Source organism: Dryas octopetala, chromosome 7 (assembly GCF_963921425.1).
Source record: "Dryas octopetala chromosome 7, drDryOcto1.1, whole genome shotgun sequence".
Classification (NCBI taxonomy): domain Eukaryota; kingdom Viridiplantae; phylum Streptophyta; class Magnoliopsida; order Rosales; family Rosaceae; genus Dryas; species Dryas octopetala.
The window spans coordinates 11,699,424-11,718,170 of NC_141372.1; the positions used below are offsets into that span (position 1 = coordinate 11,699,424).

The 18,747-nt window shown below is 38.0% G+C and overlaps 1 protein-coding gene, 1 long non-coding RNA gene and 1 pseudogene across 7 annotated transcripts; 2 read left to right on the top strand and 1 right to left on the bottom strand.

Moving 5' to 3' along the window:
* Positions 1–595: 595 nt before the first annotated feature.
* LOC147279711 (putative methyltransferase At1g29790) lies at positions 596–2,036 on the bottom strand (annotated as a pseudogene).
* Positions 2,037–3,395: 1,359 nt separating this feature from the next.
* LOC147279712 (uncharacterized) lies at positions 3,396–6,466 on the top strand. Its single transcript, XR_015123434.1, has 4 exons — positions 3,396–3,526; positions 4,829–4,888; positions 5,893–6,001; positions 6,129–6,466. It is a non-coding gene; the product is annotated as an uncharacterized LOC147279712 (long non-coding RNA).
* A 3,294-nt stretch (positions 6,467–9,760) lies between these two features.
* On the top strand, positions 9,761–18,195 carry LOC147279713 (leucine-rich repeat receptor protein kinase HPCA1-like). Of its 6 annotated transcripts, none has more exons than XM_086249636.1 (19): positions 9,761–10,227; positions 10,755–10,872; positions 10,970–11,041; positions 11,352–11,426; positions 11,523–11,594; positions 11,804–11,965; positions 12,060–12,134; positions 12,442–12,513; positions 12,645–12,716; positions 12,828–12,896; positions 13,032–13,106; positions 13,217–13,288; positions 13,455–13,592; positions 13,884–14,347; positions 14,455–14,619; positions 14,706–14,842; positions 15,280–15,499; positions 16,778–17,013; positions 17,472–18,195. In XM_086249636.1, exons 1-19 carry the CDS (start codon positions 10,143–10,145, stop codon positions 17,931–17,933), a joined length of 2,841 nt encoding a protein of 946 aa, XP_086105762.1. In that variant the 5' UTR covers positions 9,761–10,142; the 3' UTR covers positions 17,934–18,195. The 6 variants fall into 6 exon arrangements, with proteins under 6 accessions (XP_086105762.1, XP_086105763.1, XP_086105764.1 ...); XM_086249637.1 differs by having other exon boundaries at positions 14,464–14,619; XM_086249638.1 differs by having other exon boundaries at positions 14,473–14,619.
* Positions 18,196–18,747: the final 552 nt, after the last annotated feature.

Genomic DNA, 18,747 nt, shown 5'->3' on the forward strand with positions numbered 1-18,747 from the left:
ACTATATTCTTCTTGTTGAATTGTTGAATCCTTGTTTTTCTTTCTTTAATAACTCTTTTCTAGAGGGGAGGGGGAGACTGATAATGGATTTCCAAGATTTCTTTAAGACATGTGGTTGTTTTGATAATGGATTCATGATTGTGTTAAGACATCTAGATGCTCGTTGTAATAACTTTCTGAAACTTTATCAAATATCGGACTCAAGTGATTGTGACTTGTGAGTTCAAAAGATTTGCACTTTCTTTTTTCCCCCAAACATGGTTTCCAACATGATTGGACAGTGTAAAATATTTTGCACTTTATTGTTTTGCCATCTATTATGTAGATTCTCACTAAACATTTCATCAGGTTTCTGCATAATGTAAGAGGAGAGCATGCAGATAGGCCATGTTCGTCATCATATCCAAGAGCTCTAGTATTACTTTATTCTTCAATTTTCATTTATGCTTCATCTGTTTCCAATCGTTCTGGCTAGCCTCTTGGAGTGAAATATAATTTATTCCAAAAAGATTCGTTGTTAAGTGCATTGCAAGTTAAATAGAACTAAAACCACTCAAGATCTTCAGCTCTTAAAAATACAAAATTCTTTTACAGTTTTGTGTTCATTAAGCAAAACACAATATGAATGTACCTCATCCTCAGGTCATTGGTTTCTCCAACAGGGCTGAAAAGTACCACTCGATTTTATTTTTTCCACGATCAAGCTTGGCACTGGCATTCCATTGTAGTTTGTTAAAACCAATCCGATCCAACATGGGAACGTAAGTTTCGTTGAGCTGTGATCCCAAGCAGAAGAAACGATCGAGCCAGAAGAGCCCTCCTGGCCTCAACACCCTGTATATGTCATATAGCGTGAACTCAAGCATGGTATCGGGAATCCAGTTGCTGAGAACATGCATTGAATGCACAATATCCAGAGTGTTTTCGAAGAATGGAAGCTTGTGGGAGACACTGAGATGAATTGGGATCAAGCCCCGCGATGCAATGAAGCTGTTGAATGGACCATCCAAATTCATTGTGCTAGTGATGATAGTCACATTCCTCTCCCTCATTCTAGCAGCAAATGTGCTAGTCCCACCTCCAATGTCAAGTCATATACGGATAGTCCCGTGAGGTTTTGTGTTGAGAACTTGGTCAATCCCATAATCAAGCCCTTTTGCTCCCTTGTCCAAGAGCCACCTATTCTTCTCCCTGCCCTGCATCCGCAAGTTGAAGCAATCCTTGCAGTCATAGTATCCTGGTGCATTTGTGCGGTCAATGAGGCACTGGTAGCTTTTACAGGTGTACGGATCCCAAATGATGCTGTTGTCAGGTGGGGTTGCCCAGAGGCTGTCTGGAAGTGGGGTTGGCTCCATATAATTGGCAGGGGATTTGGGGTGGCATCTCCACCGAGGGAATGGCTCACACCCTTTAAGCATCAGCTTCTGTTGAAACACATCATCCACTGGGCACTCCCCTCCAACTTCATATGTCATGTACTTGACCAACTCCTCCGGAAACCTCAGGCAGCCTGCTCCAACCGCTGGCTGCACCTCGTCGGATCCCACCCTTGGTGAATACCCAAGTGGGAGCTTGTGAGGGCCAATTGACAGCTCCACCTCATCATTATAACCAACCTCAGGCTTGGCCACCAACTTATTCTGTACTACTTGATTTGTTGATGGAACATGTGGTTCACCAGCCAGCTTGATAAGGAGGGCCTACACAAGCAAGTTAGTAGAGTTGAGCCTTTCATGCAGCTCAGTAATTAGAGAGTGACTTGCAGCAAGTTGAGTTCTGGTGGAGTTAAGCTCATTATGCAAGACAGTGGTTGCTGAGTGACTTGAGTCCCAGCGAGGGAGAGGGTCTAGAGGGGTATGGTTGAAGTTGAAAGGAGAGGCAGGACTGAAGATGTAGATGGTGAGAAGGTTGGTGAGTATGACAAGCACAAACATCTTGAGCTGCAAGTTTCTGTTATTGGACACTTGTTGATGTGCCTGATGCTGCTGCTGCAGCAGCTTCCTTGGGCTTGGGCTTGGGTAGGCCTCAGCTCCCATCTTTTCACTCTTTGGTGGGAGACAAAACACTGACTAGAGAAATGTATATAAGGAAGAAAGAATTAAGGCATAAATTCAATTTAGACACATAACTATATAAGCTATTTCAACGGGGTCCATGAACTTTAAAATATTTTAAATATACACCCGATCTATTATCTAAATTGAAAAATGAATTTCTGTCCATTGATTCGTTGAGAGATCAGTTAAATGACAGCTTGGCTTTTGCTGACCGGGATTACTTGACTACGTGGCGCTATCTCAGCAAACATTTCTCGCCAAATGAGTGACATGGGCCCACAATTTAATAATAATAGAGAGAGTGAGAGTTTGTGGGCCCGTGTCAGGGTTAGGTGGACCCGTGTTGCTCATTTCCTGCCAAATGAGCGACACAGGTCCACCTAACCCCTGACACGGGTCCACAAAGTCATCATCTCTTTCTCGCTCGTTGAACACAAGTGAGAGATTTATATTCGAATTTGGGGGAAACATGATGTTTTTTAGAGACTAAATGGTCAGGAGAGCGTTCGACGAGCGGGAAAGAGGTGATGGGTGTGTGGGCATGTGTCAAGTGGACATGTGTTGCTCATTTGGCGGGAAATGTATGCTGAGTTGGTGCCATGTCGCCAATTAATCTCCGTTAGTAAAAGTCAAGCTGACATTTAACTGATCTCTCAATAAATTAATGTACGGAATTTTATTTTTCAATTTACATAATAAATCAGGTGTATATTTGAAATATTTGAAAGTTCTTAAACCCCGTTGAAATAGCATATATAATTATGTGTCTAAATTGAATTTATGCAAAGAATTAATTAACAAGTAGTAAGTTAAAGTGCCTAAACGCAAATTAAGGCACACGTTCTTTCAAGGTTCTTGAGATCAGCATTTTGCTTTTTTTTTTTTTTTTTTTCGCTTATAGAATAATAAAGATGCCAAAAAGGCAAAGCTTTTAAGATCTTAACCCTCCCAGAACGCCATTACGGACCTAGTTTTCAGCATTTTTCAACTCCACCGTGTTGGGCATGTTGGCAGTTATCAGCATCAACACACGTGCATAGAGTGATGGTGCTTTAATTTACTTGCTTCTGAGGACCACGCGCCTGACGCCGAACCTGGACGCGGCCTGAAGCACATTGAGCGTGCCCTGCACGGCAGGCAAGATGAGGTCGGTGTCGGGGTCGGTGGTGTCCTCGAGGGTGCAGGGGGACGCCACGTGGAAGACCCCCCGGCAGCCCTGGACGGCTTTGGAGACGGCGTGAGGGTCGAGGAGGTCGGCCTCGAAGACGGTAACGGTGGCGGCGGAGGCGAAGGGGAGAGAGAAGAGGTGGGAGGAGTCGGAGCCGGGGAAGATGGACACGTGGATGCGGGTGTAGCGTTGTTCCAGTAAGGTCTTGACCAGCCACGAACCGATGAAGCCATTGGCTCCGGTCACGCACACAGCCTCCTTGGTTTCATCCATTGATTTTTGAACAACAACTGAATCTCTGGTAAGTCTATATCTCTTCACGCTTTCCTTCACAGTTCACACTTCCAGACTCCAGTTCACAAAATCTTTTTATTTTTTGTTTCTTGGTTTCAAACAGTTATTTATTACCAAATCCGTATCCGATCCAAACTAAAATTTTACAAGCTTATCCGATGTAATGCAAGATTATAATCCAGTTCGATAGGATGGAATAGACATTTGATTGGAGTGAATTAGATAATCGAAATTATTATGAAAGGGAAAAAAAAAAAATGAAACCTTACAAAATATCATCAAATCAAACATAATGACAAATTCTAATAAAATTATAAATGAAATGAAGATTTTTTTTTTTAGGAATAAACTTTTGTTAATATGAAACAAAGGTACGTACAATACAGTGGCTAAGATATCCACTAAATATAAATTGCTAAAGCATACAGCAACTAACTAGACCAGGTACATGTCAAGAACAGCAATTACACAAAGCAGAAGAAAGTAATAAAGAGCTGCAGTCCAATCTAAAAGTAATGCAGAAAAAGAGCTATCCCTAGAAATTGAGGAAGCTGAAGACCATAATGATCCCCAAAAACGAAGTCTCTCTTATAGACCAAAAAATATGCAAAATAGAAGAAACCCAGATTTTCCCATGAACAAGTGATGCAGTTTATTGGTTAAATTTCAGGCACCCAACTGAAAATAACACAGTGGTGGATAGACCTTTGCTCAGTAAATCAATTATGACTTATCATACTCATCCTTTAGGCCTGCTGAAATACGCCTTGCCATCTGCAGATATTCAGACTCAAAATTGTGATAGTAATCTAGTTCTTTCCAAGGACCATAAAATATATTATGATGCTATTGAGTAATCACATTGCGTTGTCTCATGAATTTTCTTCTTCAGCTTATAAAATCTGAGCCGTATCCCTGCCCTAATAATTTGTCTGAGCAGCAACTTCCCAAATCTCCTTTTCTGTTCCCAATCCCAATTCCAAATACAAATAACTATTACTAATCTTTGGTTGCACTGAATTCAAGCCACTACATATAATCATAGAATTTCCAGCAACTCTAAGGAACCTAATGCAACTCTAGCTTTTATACATATAGATAGATGATGCTGTTGATAATTTTTCTGTTGTCGAACTCACCCCCTGCACTTTTTTGATTAGTGCCTTACATGAACCCTACAGTTTGAGTTGCATGTTGTACAGTGGCATTCTGACATCCTAATGTGTCACTGAACAAGTGCTAGTGTGAATTACTTTGTCTGAAAAAAAAAAAAATTCAAAGAATGTGACATGTTGACAAATATTTGCAGGCAGATTTGTTTCTAGCACCGCAGATTTCTGCAGCTTATACAAGGTTCAATCTTGACATGGTACCACTCATTCTATCCTTGTACCAGTTACAACTGTAGGGAATATACATACAATAAATTATTCACTTGATTGTGTAAAAGCTGTATTTATTATTTGTAGCATGACATTTTCCTTTTTCTTGTTTTCTCTTTTCTTTTTGTGTGCCAATGGAAACTAATCCAATTTGGTGGTGTTCTGATGATTCCATCACATAATTAATTTATGTGCTATGTATTTACTTTCAGTAGCAATTCGTCTTTGATCTGCATATCTATTCTTATGCTACGAATAGTAGCTTCATTTTTTCAGTAGGGGTTTTTATCATATGGTAGGTTTATGATAAATAAGGTATTTACTGAAACTCAGTCCCCCCGAAAATAAAATAGGTATTTACAGAGACAGTGCACTAAATGCTCTATCCTTTAGAACTGTACAATCAGCTTATATTCTTTTCTATTTCTGAAATATAAAGTTAGAATAACCATATTTCGCTGTGCTATGGTACTTCAACTTATAAGATTTTATGGAATCAAAATTACTGTAACAATCACCACTACATCAGTGGATTTTGGCAAGAACTAGTTTCTACTACCTCAAAGCCTAGGTTCGATGTGGTGGTGACTGGTGAGCCTTAGACTATATGTCTGACTTGGCTCGTGGAAGATAAGGGGTCTTCTTACCCTTTTCGATCAGCAAAAGATTAAAAAGGAAAAAAACTGGAACAGTCTTTGACCTTTCTTTTCTACCATTTTGGACTCTGCCCCTGGTCTTCGATGCTCCTATATTATTAATTTTATCCACTAGCTGCTCTTTCATTTTTTATTTTTTTTTTAATGTCTGTCCCTTTTGTTTCTTTTGCTGTTGCTTACAGGTACAACTAAAAATAACTCTCTCTCTCACACACACACACACACACGAGTACAACCAATTACTTAGCTAGTCTTAGAAATTTTGTCTAAACCTCAAGTGGCTTTGTCCATCTGCATCTTCTGATGAGTTTCTTTTCCCTCAATTCTTTGTGCAGACTCAGTTCCCCCTTTTGGCCAGGTTGCATGAGGCATACAATGAGTTACCGGCTTACCTAGATGCCATACCAGAAAAGCAGCTTGATGCTCCTTCAATGGGTTCAAGAGGTATGAAGTAATACTTTATAAGTCCACTCTGTTAGTTATATTATGCCATATATATATACACACGTATGCATGTGTATGTGTTAAAGTCGTCATTGCCATTCTTCTGAAACTTCCTTTTTTAATTCAGATCAAACCTGCCAATCCCAAAATGCAGCATAAAGTGCCACATAATTAAGGTTTGAGTTGAAGCGTTTGAAATGTTGTAATGTAATGAACTAAGATGTCCAAATAAGGTTTGCCCCATGATGTAACAGCAATGAAACTGGGGAATGTTGTTGATGTGATGGTTTGGATCGTATGTCAAAATAATCTTTGGGGGTAGACTTGTACACATCCTGTGTACTTGGATGAATCAGCTTCTGGCTTTCTCTATCCGATAAATTGTCATGCGTAGTTGCTTATCAAGAAAGAGAGGAACATCTAAATTTCTTCTCAATTTCAGTTTGTATTTTGTTTTCTTGTGTTTCCAATTGTCTAGCAATCAGATACCATATATCTTGACCGAAAAATATGTTCGCGTGTGCATTCCAAATGAGGGAAGAATTCCCAATCCTAGCATAAAATGGATTTTTTTTTCCGCACCCTGTCCTTAGCTCGGATGACATTCCACATTGTTGTAGATGTCTGTGAGAACTTATGATACTTCAATTATAATTTCGTTTGTGCTTTCTTTTTCCAAGGGAGTACTCTTGCCAATATTAAGAGTTCAATTTTTTAGCTGTCTCACGGAATGTGGAGTGTCCATCATCTCATTGTATTATATTATAGGCATAAATTCAATTTAGACACATAACGATATAAGCTATTTCAACGAGGTCCATGAACTTTAAAATATTTTAAATATACACCCGATCTATTATCTAAATTGAAAAATGAATTTATGTCCATTGATTTGTTGAGAGATCAGTTAAATGACAGCTTGGCTTTTGCTGACTGGGATTACTTGGCGATGTGGCGCTATCTCAGCAAACATTTCCTGCCAAATGAGCGACACATGCCCACAATTTAATAATAATAGAGAGAGAGAGAGAGAGAGAGAGAGTTTGTAGGCCCATGTCAGGGGTTAGGTGGACCCGTGTCGCTCATTTCCCGCCAAATGAGCGACACAGGTCCACAAACTCATCATCTCTTTCTCGCTCGTTAAACACAAGTGAGGGATTTATATTCGAATTTGGGGGAAAACGTGATATTTTTGGGAGACTAAATGGTCAGGAGAGCATTCGATGAGCGGGAAAGAGGTGATGGGTGTGTAGGCCCGTGTCAAGTGGACATGTGTTGCTCATTTGGCTGGAAATGTATGCTAAGTTGGTGTCATGTCGCCAATTAATTCCCGTTAGCAAAAGACAAGCTGACATTTAACTGATCTCTCAATAAATTGATGGACGAAATTTCATTTTTCAATTTACATAATAAATCAAATGTATATTTGAAATATTTGAAAGTTCGTGGACCCCGTTGAAATATCATATATAGTTATGTGTCTAAATTGAATTTATGCTTATATTATAAGTAGGCTTGTAAGAATGGCCGGGTTCTTTTCAATAACATTGGCATGGGTTTGATGGGCTGGCCCAAATCGAAGCCGAAGTTTTTTTGGGCCATGAAGTCTGAACACCCAAGCTTTATCATTATTCTTAATGGCAACAATATCCCTTTACAAAATGATTAAAATGTACAAATAGTTTTAGGCCAGTGCTATTCAGACCACTCTAAATTGATGAGTTGACCATCTTATTTTAAAATTCCAACTTTACCCTTAAAACAAAAAATTTCAATTTTGTTCGTCGGGTCATTCGACAGTTATCTACCGAAATATTTATGGTTATTCGACAGTTATCTGCTGAACATTAGTAGATTATTCGGTGGATAACCACCGAATGGAAATGAAAAAGGTATTCGACAGTTATCTGTCGAAATATTTGTATTTATTCGACACTATCTGCCGAACATTGGTAGATGTTTCGGTAGATAACCACCGAATGGATCTGGGTGATTTCATCATGTTTTTGCAATAAAAGGTAAAATAGGAAAAAAGTTGAAAAAAATTTATTAGGGTGGTCAACTCAACAACTAAGGGTGGTTTGCATAGCCTCACTCATAGTTTTATTGAACTTGGCTGTGACACGATGTACAATATTAGTGACTGTTGCTCCAGCAATAACTTTGCGCAACCACCCCTGCTTCCACTGATTCAAGCTTGCAGATTCTTTTTGGACAGAGACATGCAATCTTATCATGTACGTCGTTGTACAATATTAGTGACTGTTGCTCCAGCAATAACTTTGCGCAACCACCCCTGCTTCCACTGATTCAAGCTTGCAGATTCTTTTTGGACAGAGACATGCAATCTTATCATGTACGTCGTTGTACAATATTAGTGACTGTTGCTCCAGCAATAACTTTGCGCAACCACCCCTGCTTTCACTGATTCAAGCTTGCAGATTCATTTTGGACAGAGACATGCAATCTTATCAGCCTAGCTAGCGTATATAAGGCTCATTTTGATGTTGGCCTTGCTGTTTTGGATAGCCCCCATCAGCCTATTTTGCCTCTACTAGTTGAGTGGATATTTAATAATTGCTCCTTGATTGATGTAGTTAGGTAGACTGTTATTTCCTTTTGGGCCTTGGGCAGTTAGTTATGAGCACCCAATCATACAAAAAAAGACACAAGAGAAAAGAGTTGGTCTGTGCGCCATTGCTGCATATTCCTATTAACTTATTAAGTCATGCAGTAGACCCTTGAAAGATTATGATATATATCCTGATTCTTGAACTCTAACACACTGAAGCAACGAGAGTAAGTCTTTCAAATAAGACATGCAAATTGGTTCCCATACTAGTTGTGTGTATTAAACTCCCACCAAAGAAATGGAAATTAGCCACTGTCTAATTTGATGTAGTAATGTTTTAGAAAATAGATGAGGTTCAAAGTGAGCCAAGATTCAAATAAATAAGACACCGTCACATAATTTGATAAACAAATTTGAGGATCATAGCAATACTGACTTTATTATAATTATTGTTACCAAAAACCCAGTTGTTTCTATACTAGGAAAAGAATGGCAACAGCTGAACTGAGCTGAGCTAAGCAGCGTCAATGCAGTAATTGTAAGAAAAGTTGAATTCAGCAGTTGACTCCAATTATCTTTCTTGTCTTGTATATACTTTGATTCTAGTTTCCTTGTATGTGTGGTCTGGCTATGAGATCAAGTGGAATTAGCAGTTAAAAACCACATCCACACAAACTAATGGACAAGCAAATGGGTATGCAGTAAGAGAAATTAATTCATAAACGAAATTAATCTACTTGAAATTAATTCACTACCATTGTTGCAGCTTGCAGGTGGATGTTGACTTGGAGTGAGGGAAGGGGAATTGACTGAAGAAGGGTCTGAGTTGCACTTGGAGTTTTGGATGTACACAAATGGACAGGACAGCTGATCATGAAAGAAATAAATGCTATATTGGAACATTCAAAGTCCAGCTCCATCAGCTCCCTAACGCTCAAGTACAAATTGGCCAAGTAATTTGCTCCCCACTAACCAATCAACTATTGCCATTATTAAATCCTAAACTTCATACCCAAAAGTCTATATTGTTTTTATTGTTCCTCTGACAATGACTTGAGAGAGGAGAGGAAGCTTTTTCTCCATACAAAGCCAAAACCATCTTCTTGTAATAGAGGCCCCCAACCAAAACCAACCTGTGTGTGTCTCAATGACTTAGAGTTGGGTTTTTTGTCTTTACCTCTTTGTGTGGAAGTTTTCAAACAAAAAAGCATTTGTATTTCAAAAAATATTATGCATGGCTATTGACCTTTTCTGTAGTAAATATGCCACTTACTGTCATTCTTTTAATAAATAGAAAGAGGGGAAAATGAGGAGAAAATATCATGGTAAGTGGCCACTGTGTTTTATCATGCCAACAAAGAAGTCTCATTCAGCCTTCTAGTGAAACATCTGGTAGAAAACTGGAACAAGACATTGATATTGATTGAATGTTGTTTAACTATGGTGTTGCATGCATTATTTACTCATTGTTTCAGATGAGTTCTAACTGAAGCTTCTCTGGAATATTCTTGCTCACTGTTAGAAATTTGAACAGAATTGTGACGTCTTGGAGCTTGTTTTTGTTGAATAATGGATCAAAGAACTCAGGTGTTTCTGCTTCTAGTATTCGTGCCATCTCTTGTTTTAGCACTAGACCAGACAGATGTTCAGGATGGTAAGCTCAATTTATCTACATCACTAAGTTCTAAAAGGCTTTCCTTGAATAAAAAAAGGACAGTTTGTAAAGGCTACATCTGGCTGCAAAAATTAGAAGTATATGTAAATGGTCACAAGACTGAAGTTTATAATCACTTCTTTTTCTACCATATTGTGCCATGTACAATGTTGTAATCCGGTGTTCAAAGCAAGTAGTTTATGATAATGCTTGCAAATTCCTCTGCTTCAGAAACCATTTCATAGCAGTATTCTGAAGTCAGAATTGATTGAGAAATACTTAGTCAGCCAGGAAAGAGGCTCAACTTTTAGAAGGTGTTTTCCTATTGTTATTTGGATTGCGGAAGCTAAAGTAGTACAGTTGGAGAAATTATGTTCTGAAAATTGCTTTCTTAAACTCATAATTGGTAACTCTGTAATCCTTAGATTTTTGTAAGTTTTCTATCTACTACAATTGATTGAATAATTCGGTTTCAGAATTCAGTTTTTTCTATGCTGAATGAAAATACTATTTGATTCCTGATGCAGATATTGGTTTAAAGTCTCTTAAGGCACTGTGGGAGAACACTCCTCCCGGTTGGGTGAGTTCAAATCCTTGTGGCGATTGGGAAGGCATTGAGTGCACCAATTCACATGTTACCACCATGTACGATATTAGCATGTTTTTCGCATTTTAATAATCATGTACTAATTTAATTATCCTATTCCAAGTTTTTGATATTGAAAATTTTTTTGTATTTCAGATCATTGCCAAGTATGGATTTGAAAGGCACACTGTCTGGAGATATTGAACAGTTATCTGAACTACAAATTTTGTAGGTCTTCTTTGCACTTTCTCTTCTACTAGTTGGATTTCATTTCAAATTCATGCATCTAAACGAGTGGTCAGATACATCTTTCTTGTTAGACTGCATTGTGCATATATCCCAAAATTTGCTGCTCTACATGAGGCACTCAAAATAAATGTGCCTCAAGGCTTGTTGCATTTGCTATGTTTTCTGTATCATAAAAAACAAGTGATCAGAAAGAATTTTCTTTAAAATTTTGTAACTCGATAGAAAATAAAAAACTCCAGATAAATTTTCAATTAGTCTTCTATAATTTGTTCGTCATGGGTCTCTTCAGGGACCTGTCTTACAACAAGGGCCTGACAGGACCACTTCCACCAGCAATCGGGAGTTTGAAGAAGCTACATAACATGTAAGAAAATATTGGCTTTTATAAAGATTGATTGTCAAAACTAAAATGACGTGGTAAGATTCTCCTAGTAAATTTGCTTGCTTGTGTGCATTGCAGAATCCTGGTTGGTTGCAGTTTCTCTGGTTCCATTCCTGCTACTATAGGATCCCTGCAGGAGCTAGTCTTTCTGTAAGGGTTTTGTTTAACTTGATAATTCTTTTACTGTTCAACTAAGATGACTACTTCTTATGATGTTAAGATAATATATCTTCAATGCAGTAAATTACAGGATCCATCTATCTTCTTATCGACATCTACTTTTTAATTTACATTTTCCTTTGTTCACTCACTTCAAATTTTCAGTGCTCATAGGCCTTTTTCTTTTATTGAAATCACAGATCTCTGAATTCTAATAGATTCAGCGGGCGCATTCCGACTTCCATTGGTAGTCTATCTAAACTTTATTGGCTAGATCTAACTGACAATGAGCTTGAAGGACCCATCCCAGTGTCTAGTGGTGGTGAACCTGGTCTTGATAATCTGAATCATTGCAAGCACTTGTATGTCAACTTTATTTTTTATTTTCAGTTGCTTAATGGATTTTCTTATTATAATATTTTGTCAATTATCTAAGATTCCTTCTTTTATTTACAGCCATCTTGGAAGGAATAACCTCTCGGGGACAATTCCATCTCAGCTTTTTAGCTCAAACATGAGACTGATACATGTGTAAGATTAAATATTTATGTATTTATATTTTCTTCGAATTGTGACTGTTTTTGTAGTAAGCGATTGCATGTGTATATTGCAAACAGATATCTAATATTCCTCCTAAGGTAATAGCTTTTCAAAACTGTATATCCTTTTATTCATTAGGGTATGGCAGTATGGCCTCTTTAAGTCCTTTTTTGATACATGGTGACCATGTTGAACATAAAACTTTCTAATTCCTTAACTCTCTAAATATCAAATCTGCAGATTAATTTTCTTTAATAAGGTAACTATGAAACGAAGTTTTCTATTTTTTCTTGCTCAGGCTTTTCGAAAGTAATCAACTAAGTGGTGGCATTCCTTCTACCCTTGGGCTTGTACAGACTTTGGAGGTGGTGTACGTATCAATGTCACAAACTCTAAGTATATTCATATATACTGAGATGCCTTGCATCTCTGAAATTGTGTGGAGTTTTTTTTTTTCTCGCAGTTAATTTTTTTTAATGGAGTATCAGTGTTTGGCTACAGGCGATTTGATAGAAACGTGTTAACTGGGCCTATTCCTGGGAACCTCAACAATCTGAAAAACGTCTCTCAGCTGTAAGATAAAAAAAGACTTGCCAAATAGAACTTTGTATATGTTTTGATCAATCGAGTTTTTATTGTCTTGTATGAAAAACCTGATAGAGGCCTCTGGTGTTCTGTTCTTAGGTTCTTGTCCAACAATAAGCTGAGTGGCCCTGCACCCGACCTTTCTGGCATGAACCTCCTCCATTATCTGTAAGTCATATTGATTATAACTAGCATATTAGTTTCAACATCAGTCATTTTTTTGTCATTCATCCATCATGCCACAACAATATATTTTGTTTTTTTTTTCCTACTGCATTATTTAATTAAAATGTGTATGTACAGGGATTTGAGCAATAATAGTTTTGATGCATCTGATGTTCCTCCATGGTTTTCAACCTTACAGTCTTTGACCACATTGTATGTCTTTCCTCCTGTCCTGTGTGTGCGCTTGTGTGCATGTACATGCCTCTGGACACCCAGAGGCAATTTTTCAACCGAATTTTATAACCTATAATATTGTATGCCAGAATGATGGAGCACACAAAACTTCAAGGAGAAATACCTGTTGCACTATTCAGCCTTCCCAATTTACAGACAGTGTGAGTATTGGCATGGCATGATCTCATTCACCATTATACATGTTGGGAAATATAAATAAATGTTGAAGTTTCCTCAAATTTGAGCATGAGGAATCATCTTATATGTTCATGAGATAATAGCAAAGATGGTTATTAGAAATTCATTTGGGCATGTATGTGGTGACAGGGTCCTAAGGAACAACCAGCTCAATGGCACCCTCGATATTGGCACCTCCTATAGCAATGAACTGAAGCTCATTGATTTACAAAAGAATTCAATTAGTGAAGTTAACGACAGAGGTGGAGGATACAATGTTACATTAATGTAAGTCATTTTCTATATATAATAAGATTTTGCCATTTTTTCTCCAAGGAATATATTGTCAAAAGAAATAACAATGTTCTCTTGTCAGACCATTCGACATGTCATGTAGTCATATTATCAATTAGAATCTAGGACAGCACAATTAGAGTTTATTTCGCCTAATCAACATTTCTGTTTGACAGTTTAACATGTCTGGTAAGAGAAAATTACTTATGTTATTATTTGTTGGAAGTCAGATTATTGTTTTGTTACTCAACAGGGTAGTTATCTAGTTTCTTTGTTCTCCTGCAGACTTGTGCAAAACCCATTTTGTGAAGAAAATGGAGTGACACCGAGTTACTGCAGGATTTCCAAACCATCTGATGTCTCATATTCAACATTGCCAATTAACTGTGTGCCCAGTCCCTGCACTTCAGATCAGGTTTCCAGTCCCAACTGTAAATGTGCATATCCATACAAGGGAACTCTAATCTTCAGAGTTCCTTCCTTCTCAAACTTGGAAAATTCAAATCACTACAAAGAGCTTGAGAAGGAACTCATGAATTCCTTTCTTTCACACCATCTTCCTGTGGATTCAGTCAATTTGAGTAATTCCACCAAGGATTCACTTGCATACCCTAGGTTGAGCCTGGAAGTATTCCCATATGGCCAAGATCGTTTCAATAGAGAGGAAGTTATAAGCATTGCTTTTCTTCTTAGTAACCAAACTTTCAAACCTTTCTATTTTATTGGTGATGATTATCAACACTTTGCAGGTGATTCTTTATTTCACACGCAAAAAATGAAAAAGAAACAAGAACAGTTGCAATGTTTTCTCTATATTGATACATTTTTTCCTGTCTCTCTTCTTATAATGATGTAGAAATGGAAGTACCAACAGAATCAAACAAATCATCGAATGTCAGAATTATTGTTGGAGCAGCAGCTGGTGTTTCTGTCCTTGTGCTCATAGTACTCCTTTTAGGAGTTTATGCTTTTCGTCAGAAGAGGAGAGCAACAAGAGCCACTGACCAAACCAATCCTTTAGGTAATACATAACCTTCAATTTATGTTGTATCGATATTCAATTGGGTTTGTAAACCACAGTACCGCATTTACGTCATTAAAATGCAGTGAAATGGGATGCAAATACGAGCAGTGGTAGCATTCCTCAGTTAAAAGGGGCTAGATTGTTCTCTTTCGAAGAGCTCAAGAAATACACCAATAACTTTTCGGAAGCAAATAATGTTGGATCTGGGGGTTATGGAAAGGTAATTTTGATTTTCTTTTTATAGTATAATATCATTTCCAGGTTTGTTTGAATATATCAGTTATGTTGTCACTCTATCAATTAAAACTATTGATCATGTGGAATCATCTTTGAATGAATGGTTTTAATTATTTGACATTCTAACAATGTTAGACATCTGGTAAGCAAATATTAATCCATTACTAAATGAATTTTCTTTACGTTCCTTTTATGGAAAAAGAATGTTTTGTTTTTCCTTGCAAAATAAATCGCCAAGAAGCACCCCCAAAAAACACCAGCACATAACACCAAACATGTTGGACTCAGTTTTTTTCTGTTCAAGATTTTTTTGTTCAAATATTTTTGATTCATATCAAGGTTTAACAACACCAAAAAAAAAAAAAAGTATTCCAGGTACTAAGTAGTTATCAAATGTATATTGTCTTATATTTTTTATAGGTTTACCGTGGAACTCTTTCCACTGGGAAACTGATTGCCATCAAAAGAGCTCAAAAACAATCTATGCAAGGTGGACTTGAGTTCAAAACTGAGATTGAACTTCTTTCAAGGGTTCATCATAAAAACCTTGTCAGCCTTGTGGGATTTTGTTACGAGCAAGGCGAGCAGATGTTGGTGTATGAGTATGTTGCAAATGGTACTCTGAAGGATAGTCTTTCAGGTATTTATAACTAATTCTTCCTCTTAAATTCTATTATTATGTAGATCATCTTACCTGCCAGTAACCAATAAAAACACAATAATAAAATTTCCACACACACACACACACACACATATATATATCTACTTTTAGATAGCCTAGTATGGTATGTTGCCAAAGTCTCATCAAAATCATTGTTTAGGTGGAATCATGTCTGAATCTACACTCATGATTCACAACTTGACAATATAATATGTCAAACTGTGTGACAAGTAACCATTACTGCACACGCACACATAAACAAGCAAGAAATCTAATGAGGACCTAAGTTACGGATGCAATGTTTGATGAAATATGGACGACTAAGATGTATTTCACCCCAGCATTGTTTTTTTTTTTTTCTCAAAAATTGTGGGTTGTCCTTTTGACGCAGCGTAGATGATGAATCACAACACACACACAAACCTTAGACTTGTTGATTCTCTAGATTGAGAATACCAAGAACAAGGGACCTATAACCTTGTTGATCCAAACGAATTCCAAGTTGATAGAAAGGTTTCAAAAGAAACTTCAAATTTTCATTAATCAAATTAACTCCCCATTACATCTCCTGAAAATATCTAATACCATACAGCCTTAATAACTCCCTAAGAGCCAGAAATGGTATATTTAACAACCAAAATAAATACTAAAAATAATAAAAGATAATTAAAAATGCAAAGAAACTGCAGAAAAACTTTAAACGCGATTGGCTGTGACTTGGATTTGCCTCGTCGTTTCCTTTCCAAAAAGGTATGGTGCGTAAAAATCGTACACTGGGACCCTAATGGGCAGATTTGCGCCTATCACTCCAGAGCCAATAGTCATGTGTCATGTGTGCTGCATCATCTGTAGAGTCTTTTCACTTTGTGTCAAATGTGTCAATTCACAAATTAAGTGAGGGGGTGTGTAGTGAGGGCAAATGGGGTGTGCATATAGCAGCACTCCATAAATTTTGATGTGTTGTTTCTTTTGCATCTATTTTCTTGTTTAAGTGTGCATGATATTGGGATAGAAATTGTCGGAATTCCTAACAAAATCTATCCTGCAATGCTTCTATGTTCAATTGTACCTCACTAACAAGTAAAACACTATGAGACACCTTCTCATAATAGTAGCCAATGGCCCTCATGCTTGAGCATCAGTACAGTATCTACCTCATAAATGAAAGACAGTTTTTAAGAAGACACATTTTAGCTAGCTTCATTTTTTTTTTTTTTTTTGCATATTTTGATGACATACAGAAAATTGTCTATGCAGGTAAGTCAGGAATCAAGTTGGACTGGATGAGGAGACTTAAAGTATCCCTTGGTACAGCTAGAGGCCTATCTTATCTTCATGAACATGCCAACCCTCCTATTATACATAGAGATGTAAAATCAACTAATGTTCTGTTGGATGATTACTTAAATGCAAAAGTTGCTGATTTTGGCCTCTCCAAGCCTATGGATGATGGTGAAAAGGATCATGTCTCCACTCAAGTTAAAGGGACAATGGTCAGTTTTCAATACCCCTATAGTGCAGTTTTGTTATGAATGAAGGCAAAAGTGATGGAATAAAAATTAGTTTATAATTTTCAGTTTTTGTTTTTGTCAAAAGTGTACTTTTCAATTGAGTGACCCACAGAACTATTTATGAAATTATACAAGTATCAGTTTTCATTGTCCACATGTTTTTGGTAGTGGATTAATATTTCAAGGCGGAGAAGTGTGTAAAATGCAATTTGTATGGAAAATTTTGCATCTCTTTTGTTGTAAGTATTGTCTTTGCCCACAAGCAAGGCTATTTGGATGCCATATAAATGCATGATACCGCAGACTTGCGCTTTATAAAGCATCAGTTTTAGTGACATGAATATAACTTGAATTTAACAATCTATTGAAGTCACGTTATTGTAGGTTGCCTATATTGACGATTTCAAAAACATAAGACAATATTTTCCTTTTTATTGTAGGGCTACCTGGATCCTGAATATTACACGACCCAACAAGTGACTGAGAAGAGTGATGTTTATAGTTTTGGAGTGGTACTGCTGGAGCTACTTACTGGAAGAAAACCAATAGTGCGGGGAAAATATGTTGTGAGAGAAGTGAGGATGGCAATGGATAAGACTAAAGATTTATACAACCTTCATGAAATTCTAGACCCAGGCATCGGTTTGGGAACCACACTAAAAGGTTTGGAAAAGTTTGTGGATCTTGCAATGAGGTGTGTTGAAGAAGAAGGAGCCAACAGGCCTACAATGAGTCAAGTGGTAAAAGAGATTGAGAACATTATGCAGCTTGCCGGTTTGAACCCCAATGCTGAGTCAGTATCCATTTCCACAAGGTATGAGGAGGCAAGTAAGGCTAGCTCTAGCGGTGAGGTCTTTGATTATAGTGGAGTATTTCCACCTTCAAAGATAAAGCCCCAATGAGTATCAGTTTACATTTTGAACTTGGTAGTACTTGGCTGTTTCTGTCTATAGCAGATTCTTTAGGCTGGATGATGCAATTTGTTTCGATAGTCATCATGGCTGGACAGTACGATGAAAAACCAGAACTGTGAATCATAAAATATTATTGCTTTGGTATTTGAAGGAATTCATAGTTTGCGGATATAAAACAAAGATTTGGTGTGAGTTTGTTAGTTTGTGAAGAATAAATATATGAAACATTTTTCCCACTTTAGGATATTCATCATGTAGCTTCATTAAGGTGATATGTTAATATTTATAGCAGATATGCAATTTTGAGCTACCTTTGCCCAGGGACGGATGCAGGATCCTCAACCTGGGGGGTCAAACCCAGGTAGAGCCTGGCGCCGCGAAGCGGCGGCAAAATTTTTAGGGACCGGGCTCTGCAGCAGGGGCGACGGCGTCACGGCTGGCTGGGTTGGGCACTTGGGATGAGCACGAGTGACCTGGCGGATCTGTGAAGAAGGCGACCTGGCGGATCTGTCACGACGTGAAGAAGGCGACCTCCAGCCCTCCTCTGCTCCAAATTGCTCCAGCCTCCACACGGCCACACACAGAGCCCAAGTGCCCAACACGGCCACACACGGCCAAAACGGCGTCGTAGTTGTCTGGAGCAGTGGTTTTGCTGGGTTGGGCACTAACACTTTCATGGCGTTTCATCACCTGGAGGTCGCCTTCTTCACGTCGGGCCAGCGGGGTCGGGGGGTCGTCTTCTTCACGTCGGGGGGTCGTTGGTGTCGCCGTCCAGAGGTCTAAGCCTGCGTGCTCCGCCGTT

What these genes read in the sequence shown, in the direction of transcription:
- LOC147279713 (XM_086249636.1), top strand. Translation starts at nt 10,143, where the DNA reads ATGGATCAAAGAACTCAGGTGTTTCTGCTTCTAGTATTCGTGCCATCT. An exon ending in CTGAAAAACGTCTCTCAGCT is followed by an intron (nt 12,717 to 12,827) that starts GTAAGATAAAAA and finishes TTCTGTTCTTAG; the next exon opens with GTTCTTGTCCAACAATAAGC. An exon ending in CTCAAGTTAAAGGGACAATG is followed by an intron (nt 17,014 to 17,471) that starts GTCAGTTTTCAA and finishes TTTTTATTGTAG; the next exon opens with GGCTACCTGGATCCTGAATA.